The following is a 15473-nucleotide window of genomic DNA, read 5'->3' on the forward strand; positions in this document are numbered from 1 at the left end:
GTATGATTTGCGACTTATCGATTGATCTTCCATTTAAACCAATGGAAAAGGCTCGATAAACAGTATGTTTGCAACGGACACCTCAATAATCGATCTTTTACCATAGCTTTCAAATGGGGAAGTGTCGATAATCGATCATTCACGCCTCGCCACCGGTAAGTAGGTGTGACTGTGACAAATAATTGCATTTATGGTCTGCATTTCTTCAAAAAGAATATACTAAAACTGAGAGAAGAGATTTTGGTACACCCACAGTAGTTGTGACGTGTACTCATATGGGTATCACAATTTTTAACATTGGGTGGTACTTTTTTAGTGGCGGCTAATTATCATCGTCACACTTAGCTTACTCATTTGTGTTATGAACATCGGGGAAAATAAAAACAAAAAAACTATTTTCATAAGTCAAACATGTACTTTTAAATTATACAATCAACAAAATAATTCATTATCTTATTTCATTCGGCAGTTTATGTAACCGTGCCATCTGTTATTCCTGTGTCCGTTTTATGCACCTCTTTTATACGGTTCATCAGCACAATTTTTCCTCTTTTTATCCTCTGCAAATAAGTGGAAAGTATCCCATACCAAAATAGCAGTTTCTCGAAAGTTCAACAATTCGCAGTAGAGATTTTCATGGATTTGACAACAAATGCTGTATCGTCTCGCCAGGTTTGCTGCCATTCTTCCTCATTATTCCAAAAGGTGATTATTCCCTGAAAAAGAAAATTTTAGTAATTTATCGTAGGTAAAAAACCTGATGTAGGTATTAGGAACAATAAACAGGCAACAAGAAAAGAAAGTCCATGTATTTCAAGAGAAAATTATTTCTATCCCTAAGTTTCTCTGGTAGTAGACGAGTTTTAACCTTTAACAAAACCATGCCTTCATGAAGTATCATTAATTTTACACTTACACGCAGGCGCATGAAATGATTCTGCTTGACTCTGAGTTAACGTCTACGATGATGATACAGCAGAAACTTATCATAAATACCGAGCATAAGAAAAAATATTATACCCTCGGGTTGCTAGAGGGCCATGAGTAATCTCTCGAATTGCCAACCGTAATTCCAAGCCTCACGTGAAACTGAAAACAAAACGAGGTTAATATTTTACATGAGCTTTAATGAGAAGAGAGGGAAGAGATTGATAGTTAGTCTTAGAGAAAGCAAATAGAAAAAGAGGGAATCAATCGAGTAAAAGCTTTTAATGTAGACGGAACAATTTTGGTATGGCCATGTTTTAATATTTTTTTCAGGAAACCTTTTTTGGCAATTTTTTATTTGTTACCTGAAAAGAAATTTGCTGTTTTTTTTAACATTAGTACAACCAATTTTCACAGAATACTAATCTTAAGGAAAAGGAGGTGGCGTAGCTTAAGCAACTGACAAGCAATGGATTCTTACCGCCAAAAACTAAACATTTTATGGTCAAAATTTAAAAACGATTGATACATTCTTAAAATTATTTTATTACACTATTTTTTACTAATTTTACGACATTTTTACTTATGTACTTTTAATAATGTTTTTTTTACGAATTTTCACTAATGATTGAATTTACGATGAATAAATGCAATAAAGTAAGTTTTTACTTGGCGCGTCATTAAATTGAATTTCAACTAAAAATTTAAAAAGAAAAACCATAAATACCGGTCGGTCGGATAGGGTGATTGACCCGCCCGTATTCCATAGTTTCTTTCCGGGGTTAGAGGTAACAACTGCATCGCTGAAGTCTGTGACATTCAGCCCAGATAACTTCACAGTTTGCCGCTGTTTTCCATCAACCATAAACAAAACGTCATCTATATTAGGGGAAAAATGTTTATATCAATTTTTGCAGTTTCAGCCACCCAAGATGATATCTCACAGTAGCGACGACTTTTACACACAAAAAAGGAAGGGAAAACGATGGCTTAAAAGAAATTATATATATATATAAAGTCGCTTTATAACGCACTCTGGCGTTCTACGACACCCAAACGCCACATATGCCTGTTTTCCCAGAGGTTCTCGGGCAACTGACACTAAAAGAAATTATAAATTTTAAAAAGGAAATTCTTTGAAGAAAAACCGATTAAAATTCAGTCAAAAGGAAACCCTTTCCTTTCCCTACATTTTTAAGTAAAATTCACAATAAGTCAACCATGACTTATGGAAAGTCTTGAAAAAACTCTTGAAAGTCTACTGTATTTTTTCAATACTAGACTTGTTTGAAAAAAGAGTCAACATTTTTTTTAAAAGAAAAACCTGTAATTGTTTTCGAGAGAGTTTTTAAAACTGTAAAAAAATTAAAAAAAAAAAAAAAAAAATTTCATCATCAGTATTCCTACTGAGGTATTAGGAATGAGTTAGGTAGGCACAGAATCTTTTTTTTCGCCAACAAAGAAGGAAGAGAGAATATCTTGTTTGAAACTTACCTGGGGTCCATAGAATAGTGAGATTATGGAAATCTGTTTGCCAGTTTGATTTGTTGGTAAAATAGACCGATTTTGATTCGACCTCAGCCCCATGCTCTACCAGCACCGAACCCTCTAAAATCCGTCTTCGTACGTCATGGCCGTCCTCAGATTTTACGTTACGGTATTTTTTCAAGACCACCCGGACCAGGCCAGTTAATGCCGATACATGAGTATGATCAGAAGGGACTAATCGTATTTCTATCAACAGATACAAAAGCACTAATAATTTATTACAAATTTTCTCCTCGTGAATTACCTATTTTCTCTTCGATGGTGACACAACCTCTTACCTCGATAGCTACTTTTACAAAACCCCAATCTGTCTTCATGATTCCCCAAGAAAAGCTCAAATTTTTGTTTGACAATTTTTGGAATAATTTTTGCGAGGTGAGCAAACAGTTCTGCAAGAAATAAATAAGTTCAGAGGTTACTTTCACCCTCGCTATATCGATGACGATATAGTCACAAAACACGTATCTATATTGCAACACTTTAAAATGTCCACCGTTGTTTTATTTTTATTTTTTTAAGGAAAACCCAATGAGTGTTCTTTTTCGAAGTTTTCACAAGGCATTCTGAACACGATGCAGATAAATCAGTAAAATTCAAAGAAACTTGCATTAATTTTCAACTGAAGGAATGAAATTGTCTCTCGATCAGCTACAAAAAGTGGTGACTACATTTTTATATAAGCTCTGGCGATATTGCAAGTCGGTAACTATTTTTTTTGTCCATTTAAATCTATTAAAAATATCGTTTTCAGGTGAGGCAAGGTGCCTCACCAACAATCGATATTTTTACATACATTTAAATGGAGGAAACACAGAGTTGCCACTTTCAAGAATCGCCCCTGCTTACGCGCATGAGCCAAGTGACGAAATGTGACTCGAAGTCTGCGACAATTAGAGATACTTGCTTGCACCCTTTACACCATTGATATGATTTATATTGTTGTGAGATTTGTATATTGCTTACTCTTTACCTTAAAATAAGCGTTCACCTAACCTGGTGCGATCCAGTCAGCGGCTGGAAATTTGACTTGAGCTTCAATCAATCCGTATTGGAGGCTGAACTTTTGCCTTGTTGTGACATGACCACTCTGATCTGAGGGTACGTAGAAATATTTCGTTCCTCTCCTGCACTCGTCATCGATTGGACTCTCCTTGCATCTGGAAATTCTATGAAAAAAATCACACTCGCAGGATTGCATGGGAATAATTTTAAAGGTGACTTTGTTCCTCGGTAACGTACTCTCAGAGAAAACGTTATTCGTCGATACCATATCAATATAACCAGAAATTTTTTTAGCACTGCTAAGGTAACCTTATCTGATGACTTACTGCTAACCGTAAAGCCTCTTACCGCTAAGGTGACTTTATCGGATGACTTCCGAAATCGGTTCCTGGAAGAGGAAAGAAAATTCGCTTGTGAAACGACATTCCAATGCCTAGATATCGTCTCATCAGAATTCAGAAATGAGTATTTGATCCAAGTTAACAAGCAAACGGCATGCGGCATTTACATAGGGTAATATGCACGGACATCTTGGAGCGCAGTAGTGTGACAATACATTCATTCGCATTAGAAATGCATTGTGGACTACTATGAACAGTGTATAGTTGCGCACTCATCCCGACCGGTTCGCCTTCAATACTAAAGTAGGCAATGTGACCTGCTTGGGAGCAGTAATAGCTGCTTGCAGTAATTTAGCCACCTTCATTTGTATTAAACACTGTATCTAATGACTACTGTCTAATAATAGTGCACTGTTTCACACTCATTCTAACCAGTTCGCCTTCAATTCTAAAACAAGCAATGCAAGCTGCTCAAAAACACACTAGAAAAAAATGTTCTTAGATCCAAAGTTCAGACTCTTAGGAAACTTTACAAGAAAAATTACTTTTGATTTAATTGGATTTTTCCTTGATTCGAGAGCCAAAGCCTTTTAATTTAAGGGTTTTTCATTTTGATTCGAGCAAAAATCCGATTGAATCAGGAGAATTTTTTCTTGTAAAATTTTTCAAGAGTCTAGACTCAGGACCCAAGAAACTTTTTTTCCAGTCCAGAAGTAATTGCTCATGATAATGTGACCATGTCCATCTATTTTATGATAAAAATCATGGCAGACATTACCGTTTCGGGTCCAGGATTTTATCCCTTCGGTACTCCTCCGATAAAATCACTGGTTGAATGTGTAGGGCCCCATCTTTGACAAAAATATTTTCTCGCGGAGGCTTGTCTTCGGCCTTGATTATCATCTGTAACATACAATCATCTGTAACAACAATACATTAGTTTATTCAGTTTTAGAAGATAATTTCTCACCTGAGCAGGCCCGCCACAAGGGGGGGGATACTGGGTCCTTGGTACCGGGGCCCGGGCCCTGGAGGGGCCCGTGACGCAGGTGACAAACCTCTGCGAATTCATATGTAACCCTTGTCTCGTAGGGAAAAGTGAAAAAATTACCCTAAAAATTCCGCAAAAGCTGAATAAAGTTTCAAAAACACGCTAGGGCACTATAAAATTTTTCTTACTTTTTTAGAGATTTTCAAGATTTTGAGTATATGTAGAATGATATTTTTAGTAACTGTGTTTCATTTTCTTCCGTTGTCGGATGCTAAGAGGCTCCTTTCTGAGCATCCTCGACTTCAATGGCTTAACTCCCTTGCCATAGACGCACGAAAGGGGAGTCCAGGGGGGCCCGGCTCCCCATAGAATTGAAAATTATCATCTGCCCCCTCAAAAAAAAATTTATAGATGTTTTGAATGCAACAATTCGAAAGTTTTTGGTGCTGAAAGTATACAAAAAGGCGTAATTATTCTGCAGAAATTGATGGAAAATCTCCATCATAAGAGCTTCAAAATGCGTCCAAATAGATTTAAAATTTCAAAAATTTCCCGGGGGAGGCCCCCCGGACCTCCCCCCCCCCCTGTGCTAGGGGCCCGGGCCAGAAAATTGGTACCAGGGCCCGAGATGGGATGTGGCGGGCCTGCACCTGAGCCGGCAAGCATGAGTTGACAAAAATAGACCGGTCACAGCAGGCTTACAGTGCTGCCCTCCAAAGTGAAAATGCCTTAATTCTTCCAAGTTTTATTCCAACACAATTTTCTATTACAGACAATCAACAAACAAATTCTGGTTCAATATATTTTAAGAGAATTTTGGCTTACCACTGAAATCAAACGGCCAAAATGAAACAGGATTGTGATTATGTGTGAGAGATAAATGTAAAATTTAGACTGAAATAACGACGTTTTTGCTTTAGACGGCAGAACAGCCACTCCTTTTGGCTTTGGCTGTCATACGAGTTAAGAAAGGTTTGAGTGTTTCAGGGGTCATACACTCAAAATGCAGCATAAATATATCTATATTACCATCGTCTGAACTGCATGTCAAGACTTATCGCACTTTTAATCAGACAGGTTAAATATAGTTCTATTACTTTAGATTCTCCATGAGTGCACTGTTAAATATAGGTGCGTTTTTGTTCTAAAGGTCTGAAATAAGTTTCCTCTGAGTTGATCACATCAATTTTCTTTATTCACGGGTAAGATCCATTTCTAAGACTTGTGAGATCTGTTGCAATGGACGATTGTCCCGGTTAAAAAATACGTAGCGTGTGACATGTTAAGATCTTATTGTTTCCAACATGTTGTCAATGTTGTAGCATCATGGTAGGTGTATCAACTTGCGGCTAAAACATGGACCAAAGAGACTATAATGAGACCATGTGGTATGATACTGTGTTGGTCATTGCGTGATTTAACGTACTACTCTTAACACGGTACAGTATTGGTAGCATGATGGCACCGTGTTGCCGCCAACGTGGTACTCTCACAAACATGACCATTTTTAGTAGGTGAAGGCCCAATTTGCTGTGGACGATCAAATATCTTATTTCTGAGACTTTGAAAATAACTTAAGGTTCAAAAGGACCGCAAAAAATGGCTGAAATTGGCACATATTTTTCGTTTTTTATAAATTGTACTAAATGACCGCTGGAGAACAAAGCATTTCCGATGTTTTTTATGGAAAATAAAAAAATCTCATCCCCGGAAAAATCCTGTAGAATCCAAAGGAGGAAAATGTAGCAAGATCATAACCTACTGTGTTGAATCCTATGCTGGTGTTATACTGCCACACGGTTAGATTAATATTCGCAAAATCATCGGAGAAAATGATTGAACTGTTGCATGCCGTCTTGGCCGATGGATCAATTTTTTGACGCGTTTCATCTGCGCTTGCAACTCCTGTAAAGATCAATGAAGTTTATGTGTGCACTACTTTACAATGCAGGAAATGAAAAAATTCTCGTACTTTGTGCGAAAATTTTCAGTCATAAGTAATTTATCTAGAAGCGTGAGAAATATTCGAAACAACACATAAAAATATCACCCTAACTGGAATTTTTTTTTAAGGAATTTTATTTAAATATAACGTAACTGCTGCAAGTATTTCCTTGTATCTATCTGCATGGCTTAAAACTAAAACTAAACAATTTGCATTAATTTTACAGGGTAACGTTAGATAATACGATCTGGAAATTTAAGGTTCGGTTGCAGACCTCCTCGAACGTTAAGAAGATCCTCATGTATTTTTAGAGTTCTTCTGTAAGATAATTTCGTTATTTACAATGCGATAGTAAAAGTCGCATAATACGTATCTCTATATGCAGTGTTGCAGATTTCCAAGAAAATTGTATTTTGTCAAAGGAAAACCAACAAACATTGTTAGTTGGATCTTTTACTGATCCTATCCCCATCCCAAAATTCAAACAATAGCGTGTTATGCCCGGTATTTTGTTAAAATTCCAACGAAAGCGGAAGCTTTAAAATGTAGCGATCGAGATAAGTGATTTGTGACAATCGCAATCATATTTCAATGGAATATGTATAAGCCATCTTCATTTGGGAAGTAACATTGATTTCTCGAAAACTCATGAGAATATTTTCCGTTGACCAAAGACAAACTAGGATTTAATTTTACTTACATGTAACTTTCAAGTCGATTTACCACACACAGTCATTACACTGATTTCCTGAATGAAAATTATAGTTAACCGAGTTTTTTTGTGCCGCTAACCTCTTTTAAAGAGTACAGTTAAGAGTAGCATTTAAAGAAACAATGTTTCTGAAACGTAATGGTAGAAAAATTCCAACAATGAGCTAAACTGGTCGTAACGTAATATCTTCCTCTTAGCTTGTAACCTACCTCTCATACACAATAACAACGACAGCAAAAGCTTGCAGAAACAAGACGGGCACATCATGATGATAGGTAAAGAACAACTAGCAAGTTTTAAAACATATAAAACATATTCACATCAAAGAGAGGGAGTAAAAAAAGTAATATTTCAAGAATATTTCGTCAAAAAACATAGACTCTCGTTTTTTTATTAGTTGCAACTGGTTCATTCCACATGCTGCCGAGTCAAGCAGTGATTGAAAATCTTTAAAAGCTATAAAAATCAACACGGCATGCAGCATCATATTGAGCTGATAAAGCAAACACAAATTACTGATAGGAAATACTCTGACCTATCACGATGTAATAATAATATTTAAGTGACCCTCAACTCTATTGAACTATTCCCGAATGTCAAGATAAGGCGTCATTCAATTACAACGTAAGGTGCCCTCTCCCCTTTTTTGATACTATGCAATTTAACACTGAATTCACCTGTCAAAAGGAGCTCTGATACACCGCGAAAGTGTAAATAAATAAACTTTTCAAATTATTATAAAAGAATTAATAATCGCAAGTAAATTTTCTCCGTCAATTTGTCGGAAACGGCAATTCCATGGATGAAATCTTAGTCAGAGCCGAACCAAGCCAATTAGCCATATTTGCTATGCAATTTTAAGAACTAAAATTTTGTTAGAGAATTGAGCAAAATATATGACAACAAAATCAAGCACAGTAAATTTTTCGGGTATTAAATCCATTGTTGAGTACTCTTTTTCATACTTCTACTCATGTGTCACGGAAAAGGCTACTATGCATTCAGTATCGCATACCAGAAATCTTGGAATGTGAAGCCGAAATTCTCGGCCCTGGCTACCGGGATTCTCGGTCCTGGCTGACACAAACCGATGGCATACAGCTGTACTCGTGATTGTTTAAAATTATCGGCAAGACTTTGTCACGTCTGTTGGAAAAAAGGGACTTGATTTGAGGAGACATATTCTTAATTTTACAGCTGAGAAAACTTCCTGTCGAATCAAGAAAAGAAGTGTTCAAATCAAGAGGACAATATGCATTTACATAAAAAAAACGGTCGAGTCATTGTATTAGACCGAGCAATAACCTGTAAAATGTTCTACCCCCCCCCCCCCCCCCCAAAAAAAAAAAAACCCTCATGAGAGGGACCGATGCAGGTCCCCCAAAACCCCCAAATATTGGCATTATAGGAGCACAGGATACTTCCATTGGCTGCCAGTGTCTATGTCACTAAAAGCTTGGCAGCGGTGGGATTCGAACCCACGCCTCCGAAGAGACTGGTGCCTTAAACCAGCGCCTTAGACCGCTCGGCCACGCTACCAGATGACTACTCTTTCGCTCTACTTACAAAATAACATAACAGCCTGTGTGCAGTACAAAAGGATATAATTTTGTTTTAATATTATTTTTTTATTTATTCATTTGAAAGAAGGTTTTTTGGTCGAAATAACGAGCTAGACACAATATTAATTCGAGCCTTGAAGTTTTTAAGAGGTCACGGTGAGCCTGTCATATCTTCCTTCAAGAGCTTAAACGAGTATTTTTGACGCCCCCCCTTCCCCCCCTAAAACCTGAACGATGCAAAATAACCATAGAAACTGGAAGTTCCCTTGCTTCAGTTTCTGTACATGGTGAGAGAGGAAAAAAGAAAATAAAATGTGGTACTATTCAAGGATTTATTTAAGTTTTGGATTTGAATTTAAAGCTTGCACGCAGCCAAATAAGGCATGTGGGTCGCCTAAGTGTGAGTTTTTTAAAGATCGTTTTACTGGAAGAAAAACAATAAAACTTTTGAAGGGGGCCATATTGGCCCCTTGAACCCCTCTTGTAGCTGGGAAGACCCAAATTTTCTTGGGGGCCAGGGATACTCCAGTCGAATTTTTTACCTGCGCTTTTTTTGTCTATGCTTTCATTAATTTCTTACAAATATCAGTCCTTTAACCAATACTGGCGATTTTAGTAGCTATGTTGTAATATGTGCGTATTTACAATTTTTCCTACTTCAAAAGGGACTCTTCTCAAGAAATGTCGGTGGACTAGTAAAGAAAAGCATTAAAATAAAACTGCAAACATTGACAAAGAGTGAACACATTGATGACACACACACTGCAAACATGGACATTACAGTGCGGTGATTTTCACTGACTGTATCACGAATGATGAGTCTCCTTGCCATGTTCTTTGCCACTCGTTCCTTTTGTTCCAGAATGACAACATTGCCTGAAAATATAAAGGGGGAAATATTACGAAAGGCTATGAAAAAGAAAGTTACTGGAATTGTTTATTGAATACATTGTCAGAGCCATAAATCGAGGGAAAAGAGGGTAGGGAGAGCCCCTTCCCTTCCCTCCTTCTTCTCAAGCATTTGAAATGATACCTTATATTGGAAAAATTTGGTTCAAGTTGAGAGAATTTGTAGCGTTTTCTCTTTTGCATCCTCCAAGTAAGTAAGTGGCGTCACTTAAGTGAGTTTTACATCCTCTGAACAATTTTTGCTCCCACCTGTCCCCTTTCTAAATGGGCCTCTTGCAAACGCTGACTCTGCGAGAAACTAATCGTACCAAGCACAGTGCGGTCAGAGCGGAACGCATATTAGCGCCTACCGGACTGTAGGAATACTTCACGCATTGCGCGCTGAACGCATGTTAGCGCCTACAAGGCTGAAGAAATACTTCATGCATTGCATGTACACTACGGTGCGCGCTTTAATCATTGAAAATTCGTAATTTCTCGTTTTCGGACCTACCGCGATGTACATACCATGTTTCCGTTTTCGACCAATGCACGCCGCGAGCCTGCAATCCTGGGTGGGGGGGGGGGGGGGGGCAAAATCTTACCAATTTCTTTTTTTTTTTTTTGTAAAATTGAATTCTTAATGAGCATGTTGCAAACTTTTGCTGGAGCAAAAATAAGAGTTGTTTCTTTCTACAGTAAATGTCTCAAAAATCACAATGAGCGCGTTGGCAAAGTTTGAAATGCACTATTCCTAACTTCACAATCTGCGTAAGAAATAGTGTAGTATCCTAATGCGGAGAGGTTGGATAGAACGACACTTCTAACGAAGTGTTCACCTGAGGCGCAGTATCATTTCGGGAGTGGGGAGCTCAAAAAAAACGCACATATCTTACGCAGATTGTGAAGTTAGGAGTGCATTTCAAACTTTGCCAATGCGCTCATCATGATTTTTGAGACATTTACTGATAGAAACAACTCTTATTTTTGTTCTAGCCATAGTTTGCTACAGGCCCATTTTAGGTAAATTGTTGTCCTTGAATTTCTTTGAACTCAACGATCGTTATATAGAGTTTGCAACAAATTATGTTTTAGACCAAAATTAATCCGACCAAATGTAGGGTATGCCAAAAGTAAATAAGATGCTTCCAATAGATAATCGAAGAAAATTGGATGATAGAAATGAATTTCATGATATTCACATAGAATGATTTTGAATTCAAAATCAGAGGATCAAATTGAAGTGTAGCCTTTTAACTCTTGATTTATAACAAACTATCGTCAACGGAGATCAGACCACAAAAATCTATTCAATTTTATCATTGTTTTCCTTTTGCTGTGTCAGGGAGTTTCGAATCTTGCGCCACTAAAATATAAGCATGCATCAATTCAGACTAAAAAAGTTGTATACCCGTGGATCCGTATTCGACCATGGTTTGGAATAGCCGTTACTTGATGCACCTTCTTCAAAGTCTCGCACTCCTCCAACATAGAGACCCAGGCTCACGTAGAACTGTGCGCAAAAATAAAATTAAAAATAGTTAATCAATATTCACAAGAACTCAAAAACAGTTCCAAATAAAACACACGCGTACTCAAAATTTGAAGAAGACATTACTCCAGAAACTCTTAAAACTGAAGCGCGAGCTGAGATTTCTAAGCATGATGCTCAGCATAATTATGTTACAATCCGGACCTTGTAAGAAAAAAGACTATTTGCTCAGAACAAAATTCTTCGCATGAACAAAGAAATGTGTTGAGTTCACAAAAACTCCACATTGTTTATGACGACTGAACAAACTTTCATGGTACATCCTCACACTGGGAAAAAAACACATTTGATCTAGAGTCCAGACTCTTAAAAACATCGACAAGAAAAAGTACTCTTACAATCTAGCTTAAATCAAGAACCAAGCATCTTAATTTAAGCGGATTTCGTTTTGATTTAAGCAAAAATCCGATTGAATCAAGAGTATTTTTTCCTGTCAATGTTTTCAAGAGTCTGGACTCTGGATCCAATGTGTTTTTTTTTCCAGTTTATTATTCAGACATCACTATTGATGATAATGCGAGCTCGTTTTGCCTAGATCGTCAAATGAAGGCTGACTCATTTCTACGAATCATCGGATTCTGGGCAGGGGCTCATCTGATTAAATTACTATCGGGCCACTTGACAGTCAGTTGGTAGTCACTCCGTTGAACCCTACCCTGTTCAAGCCCCCTTATTCTCCCCTCACCATCATTTCACTAAGCATCCCCTTTGCCCCCTCCCAGAAGCCAAGAAAGGGATAGGCATCTTGACAGCTTTTCTTCCATTATTCTGTCAACATAATAATACCAAACAGGTTGTTTGGTCATGACGTCAAATACGATGCCATTTTTGACTTCCATGATCCGACACAATCCATCATTACCAGTAGCAAGGCGTGAATGATCGATTATCGATATTTCTCCATTTGAATCTATGGTAAAGAATCGATTACTAAGATGTTCATTCTGTTCATTACGAACACCCAGCTTATCAATTATTTTCCATATGTTTAAATGACAGATCAATCGATGTATCAGATTTACGGAACCCGATCTCTTCTAAAAACTCCTGCCGACCTCCTCCAGAATCCAGAAATCCATTTCCGTTGCCCCTAGCATATAGGCCAAAAATGGTCTAAATACGATTACTCACTGGTTGGTCAAATGGAGCTATGGACGTTCCTGCATTCCAAAGTTTGATCTCTGAGCTAGGAAATCCGACAACATCACTCAGTCTGGATCCATGAGCATTCACCATTACGTTCTGTTTTTTCCTCCCATCAACCATGAATGCAATATCATCTGTGGTTAAAAAAAATTATTTTATGAAATATTAATCCGAGCACTGATGAACAATGGTAATTTTTTTAGGTAGCTATAAGGTAAAAGTGAATTTCCAGCATGAAATCGTATTTCCTCAACGTTCTCCGAGATAGCAATTTATATTTGCATACTACCAAATGATCCGAGGAAAATAATTAGAGAGAGGGATAAGGTTGTTTGTTGATCCCTCTTTATTTTTAGAAATGATGAAATGAAACTGTAATTGAATAGGATATGATTTTAAATTCATATGCATTCACTTAAAATATTTTGAAGGCTGGGTCTTTTAAAGAAGTTTTCTGGGCGATGGAACGGAACTCCATTGTAAGGGTACCATAAATAAGTCAGAGGTGCTACTTATTTGCGAGTGGCAATTTGCAGCGTTGTGATAGTTACATTCTTTCGTCCAAAAAAGACAATTTTTAAAGTCACAAGATTGTGATTTAAACAACATATTTTAGTGAAATCCTTTATTCGTGCAGATTATCAATAAATTACAACATTTTTCTGAAAACCACGTTTGGCATCCAACATAAACCTTGTCCCCCAATAATCATGGTTTTCTCGATAACGTAAGAGCAAGGAGCAACTAGCAATGTATGCTCAACACGTATACCACGAGGGTTGAATCCATTCATCTTTTAAACCTAAGACGCATAAGAACATGATAACCTCAACTGGGAGAACATTACCAGGAGTCCAAATGATGGTGAAATTGTGAAGTTCGTTTCGCCAGCCATTCCTATCCGTGAAGTAGACGGGTTTTGACTTTACTCTCGTTCCGTAACCGAGCATTACAGACCCTTCCACCGTCTGACTGCCCATTTCTCGCCCGTCGTCATATTTAAGATGCCGGTTCCCACGGGACATCATTCGAATTTTTCCAGAGTCGTAATAAGTTCCGTAAGTATGATCCGCAGGCAACAATGCAATTTCTTGACAAATAATCAAAATAATGAATGAAACATAAACACCAACAGTTAGCCTTTCTTTAAGGGTCGTTCAGAGATGAATGGATATAGAGAGAGGGGCTTGATTACATTGCAATATTTCAAAGTTTAATTTGACGATTCGTTCATTCACTCGAAACAGATTTAAAATTTCCTGTAGAAATTTTGTGGTGAATTTCTTCTGCGATTAAAGAGACATTGGCTGCAGTTTTTGATGCAGAATATGCACTCGTTCATGAAAAAACAACTGGATCGGCCCGAAACGATAAACAACTTAAAGTACGACTAGGGCCGCGACAAATAATAGAACATTAAGAACTGAGCAGAGTTCTTTATCCTCAAAATCTCGTATTTAATCAACTCATCGATCAGTATTCCAATGAAGCGGCAATTAGTTCGGGTTACAAATACTCATCCAGAACTCGGACGGCAGGTAGCGCGTTTTCGCTCAAGATCCGAGAACTTGTCCCGCGGCGGTTGGATTTCCCCTCCGAAACTCATTAGCAAAGCCGCTGCTTCGGGTTCGAAGTATTCGAACTTACAGAAAAAGACGCTGGTATTCAATCCCCTCATATGAGCGGATACCAAATGGCCCGGCTTTTGAATCAGATCTCGGATCGTATTTAAAACCGTGGCCGCCGCTTATTAACTCAAGTCGACGCCTGTATGATACTTCCACCACGACATGCGCTCTTTCAGTGCGTGGACCTCCCCTCCCCGGCCCCGCCGTCTTGTTGCCCTGCACCCTTCCGCCGATTCTGCGTTGCACGGCACCCTTGCAGCTTGCACCTTTCTCTTTCGCTCTGGCTGACCAGGTATCACACCCGCGCCGCGCGGGGGAGCAGCAATTTTTGGGGGGAGCAGTGAATATAATAAATACTTGGCAAAACTTCCAAACCACATGTATCGGTTTGCGACGCCGCAGACTTTCCGTCATACTTTATTATTTATTTGGAAAACTACTTGGCAATACTTAAAAACTGTCGTGATTTTTCTTCCCTGTGAGAGGAAATTTGTGTGAAAATTTGAAAAAATTGTCGACTTCTTCTCCTTTGAAAAAATCAAATAGGAGCGGCGATTTTTAAACTCTGAAAACGAGATGCGTGGTTTGGGAGTTTCACCATCGATACCTTATTCTCTAAATAGAGAACTACCCAACATCGATCGATTCTTAAATATTTCAGTGATCTTTCTTCTTTGTGCGAGGCGAATTCTTAGACTAATTCAAGGAATAATGTTGTCATTCTTCTGAATAATTATTCTCCTTCAAAAAATGAAACAGTAGCGAAGATTTTTGAAACCGCCAATGGGATGGATACGTGATTTGGAATATCACCGCCTATATTAGCCATGTTTCTTGGCGCTTCCAACAGTTCCTTAATCCTCGGCTCATTAGAGCCTTAATCTTAAAAAAAAAAATCATTTCTCATTCTTTCCAAAAAGTCATTGCACAGTGTCAAACTTATGAAAAGAAATTTTCAAAAAAATAAAAAAAATGAAAAAAAATAATCATTGAGTGACGCATGTGAGAATGAATATATTCTTTTTTCCCTACTACTTCAAATGGATTACATTTTGCAATAACGAGCCACTATCTCTGGCTCTCCCACAAAAGCACATATCTGCATAGGGAAACCAATGGCATGAATGCTGTTTCTAAAATGGACCAGAAATAGTGGTTCCTTTTTGAAAAAGGTAATCCAATCTGCGCTTTAGTCCCGTCCCTCATCCGTCCCTACCGAACACAGTTAGTC

General features: G+C 37.9%; 2 protein-coding genes and 1 non-coding gene across 9 annotated transcripts in view; all 3 read right to left on the reverse strand.

The window, feature by feature from the left end:
- Window positions 1-397: 397 nt before the first annotated feature.
- Window positions 398-7926, reverse strand: LOC109031497 (beta-1,3-glucan-binding protein). Of its 7 annotated transcripts, none has more exons than XR_011899771.1 (8): window positions 7676-7924; window positions 6572-6714; window positions 4597-4721; window positions 3469-3641; window positions 2422-2661; window positions 1655-1806; window positions 917-1089; window positions 398-716 (listed from the first exon to the last, which is right to left on the reverse strand). XR_011899771.1 is itself a non-coding variant. In XM_072299822.1 (8 exons), exons 1-8 carry the CDS (start codon window positions 7731-7733, stop codon window positions 612-614), a joined length of 1065 nt encoding a protein of 354 aa, XP_072155923.1. In that variant the 5' UTR covers window positions 7734-7925; the 3' UTR covers window positions 401-611. The 7 variants fall into 7 exon arrangements, 6 of the variants coding, with proteins under 6 accessions (XP_072155924.1, XP_072155926.1, XP_018898568.2 ...); XM_072299822.1 differs by having other exon boundaries at window positions 401-716; window positions 1021-1089; window positions 7676-7925; XM_072299824.1 differs by lacking the exon at window positions 7676-7924 and adding an exon at window positions 7455-7660 and having other exon boundaries at window positions 402-716; window positions 1021-1089.
- Window positions 7927-8923: 997 nt separating this feature from the next.
- On the reverse strand, window positions 8924-9005 carry TRNAL-AAG (transfer RNA leucine (anticodon AAG)). The gene has a single exon. It is a non-coding gene; the product is annotated as a tRNA-Leu (tRNA).
- A 341-nt stretch (window positions 9006-9346) lies between these two features.
- The window catches only part of LOC109031452 (uncharacterized), a 54228-nt gene continuing 48101 nt past the window's right edge, over window positions 9347-15473 (reverse strand). The window contains exons 31-34 of the mRNA XM_072299624.1: window positions 13462-13704; window positions 12600-12748; window positions 11328-11429; window positions 9347-9904 (exon numbers count right to left, since the gene is read on the reverse strand). Of these exons, the coding sequence (XP_072155725.1) occupies window positions 9806-9904; window positions 11328-11429; window positions 12600-12748; window positions 13462-13704 (593 nt within the window). The 3' untranslated portion in view covers window positions 9347-9805. The remainder of the gene's footprint in view (window positions 9905-11327; window positions 11430-12599; window positions 12749-13461; window positions 13705-15473) is intronic.

This window comes from Bemisia tabaci, chromosome 4 (genome assembly GCF_918797505.1).
Source record: "Bemisia tabaci chromosome 4, PGI_BMITA_v3".
In the NCBI taxonomy this organism is placed as follows: Eukaryota; Metazoa; Arthropoda; class Insecta; order Hemiptera; family Aleyrodidae; genus Bemisia; species Bemisia tabaci.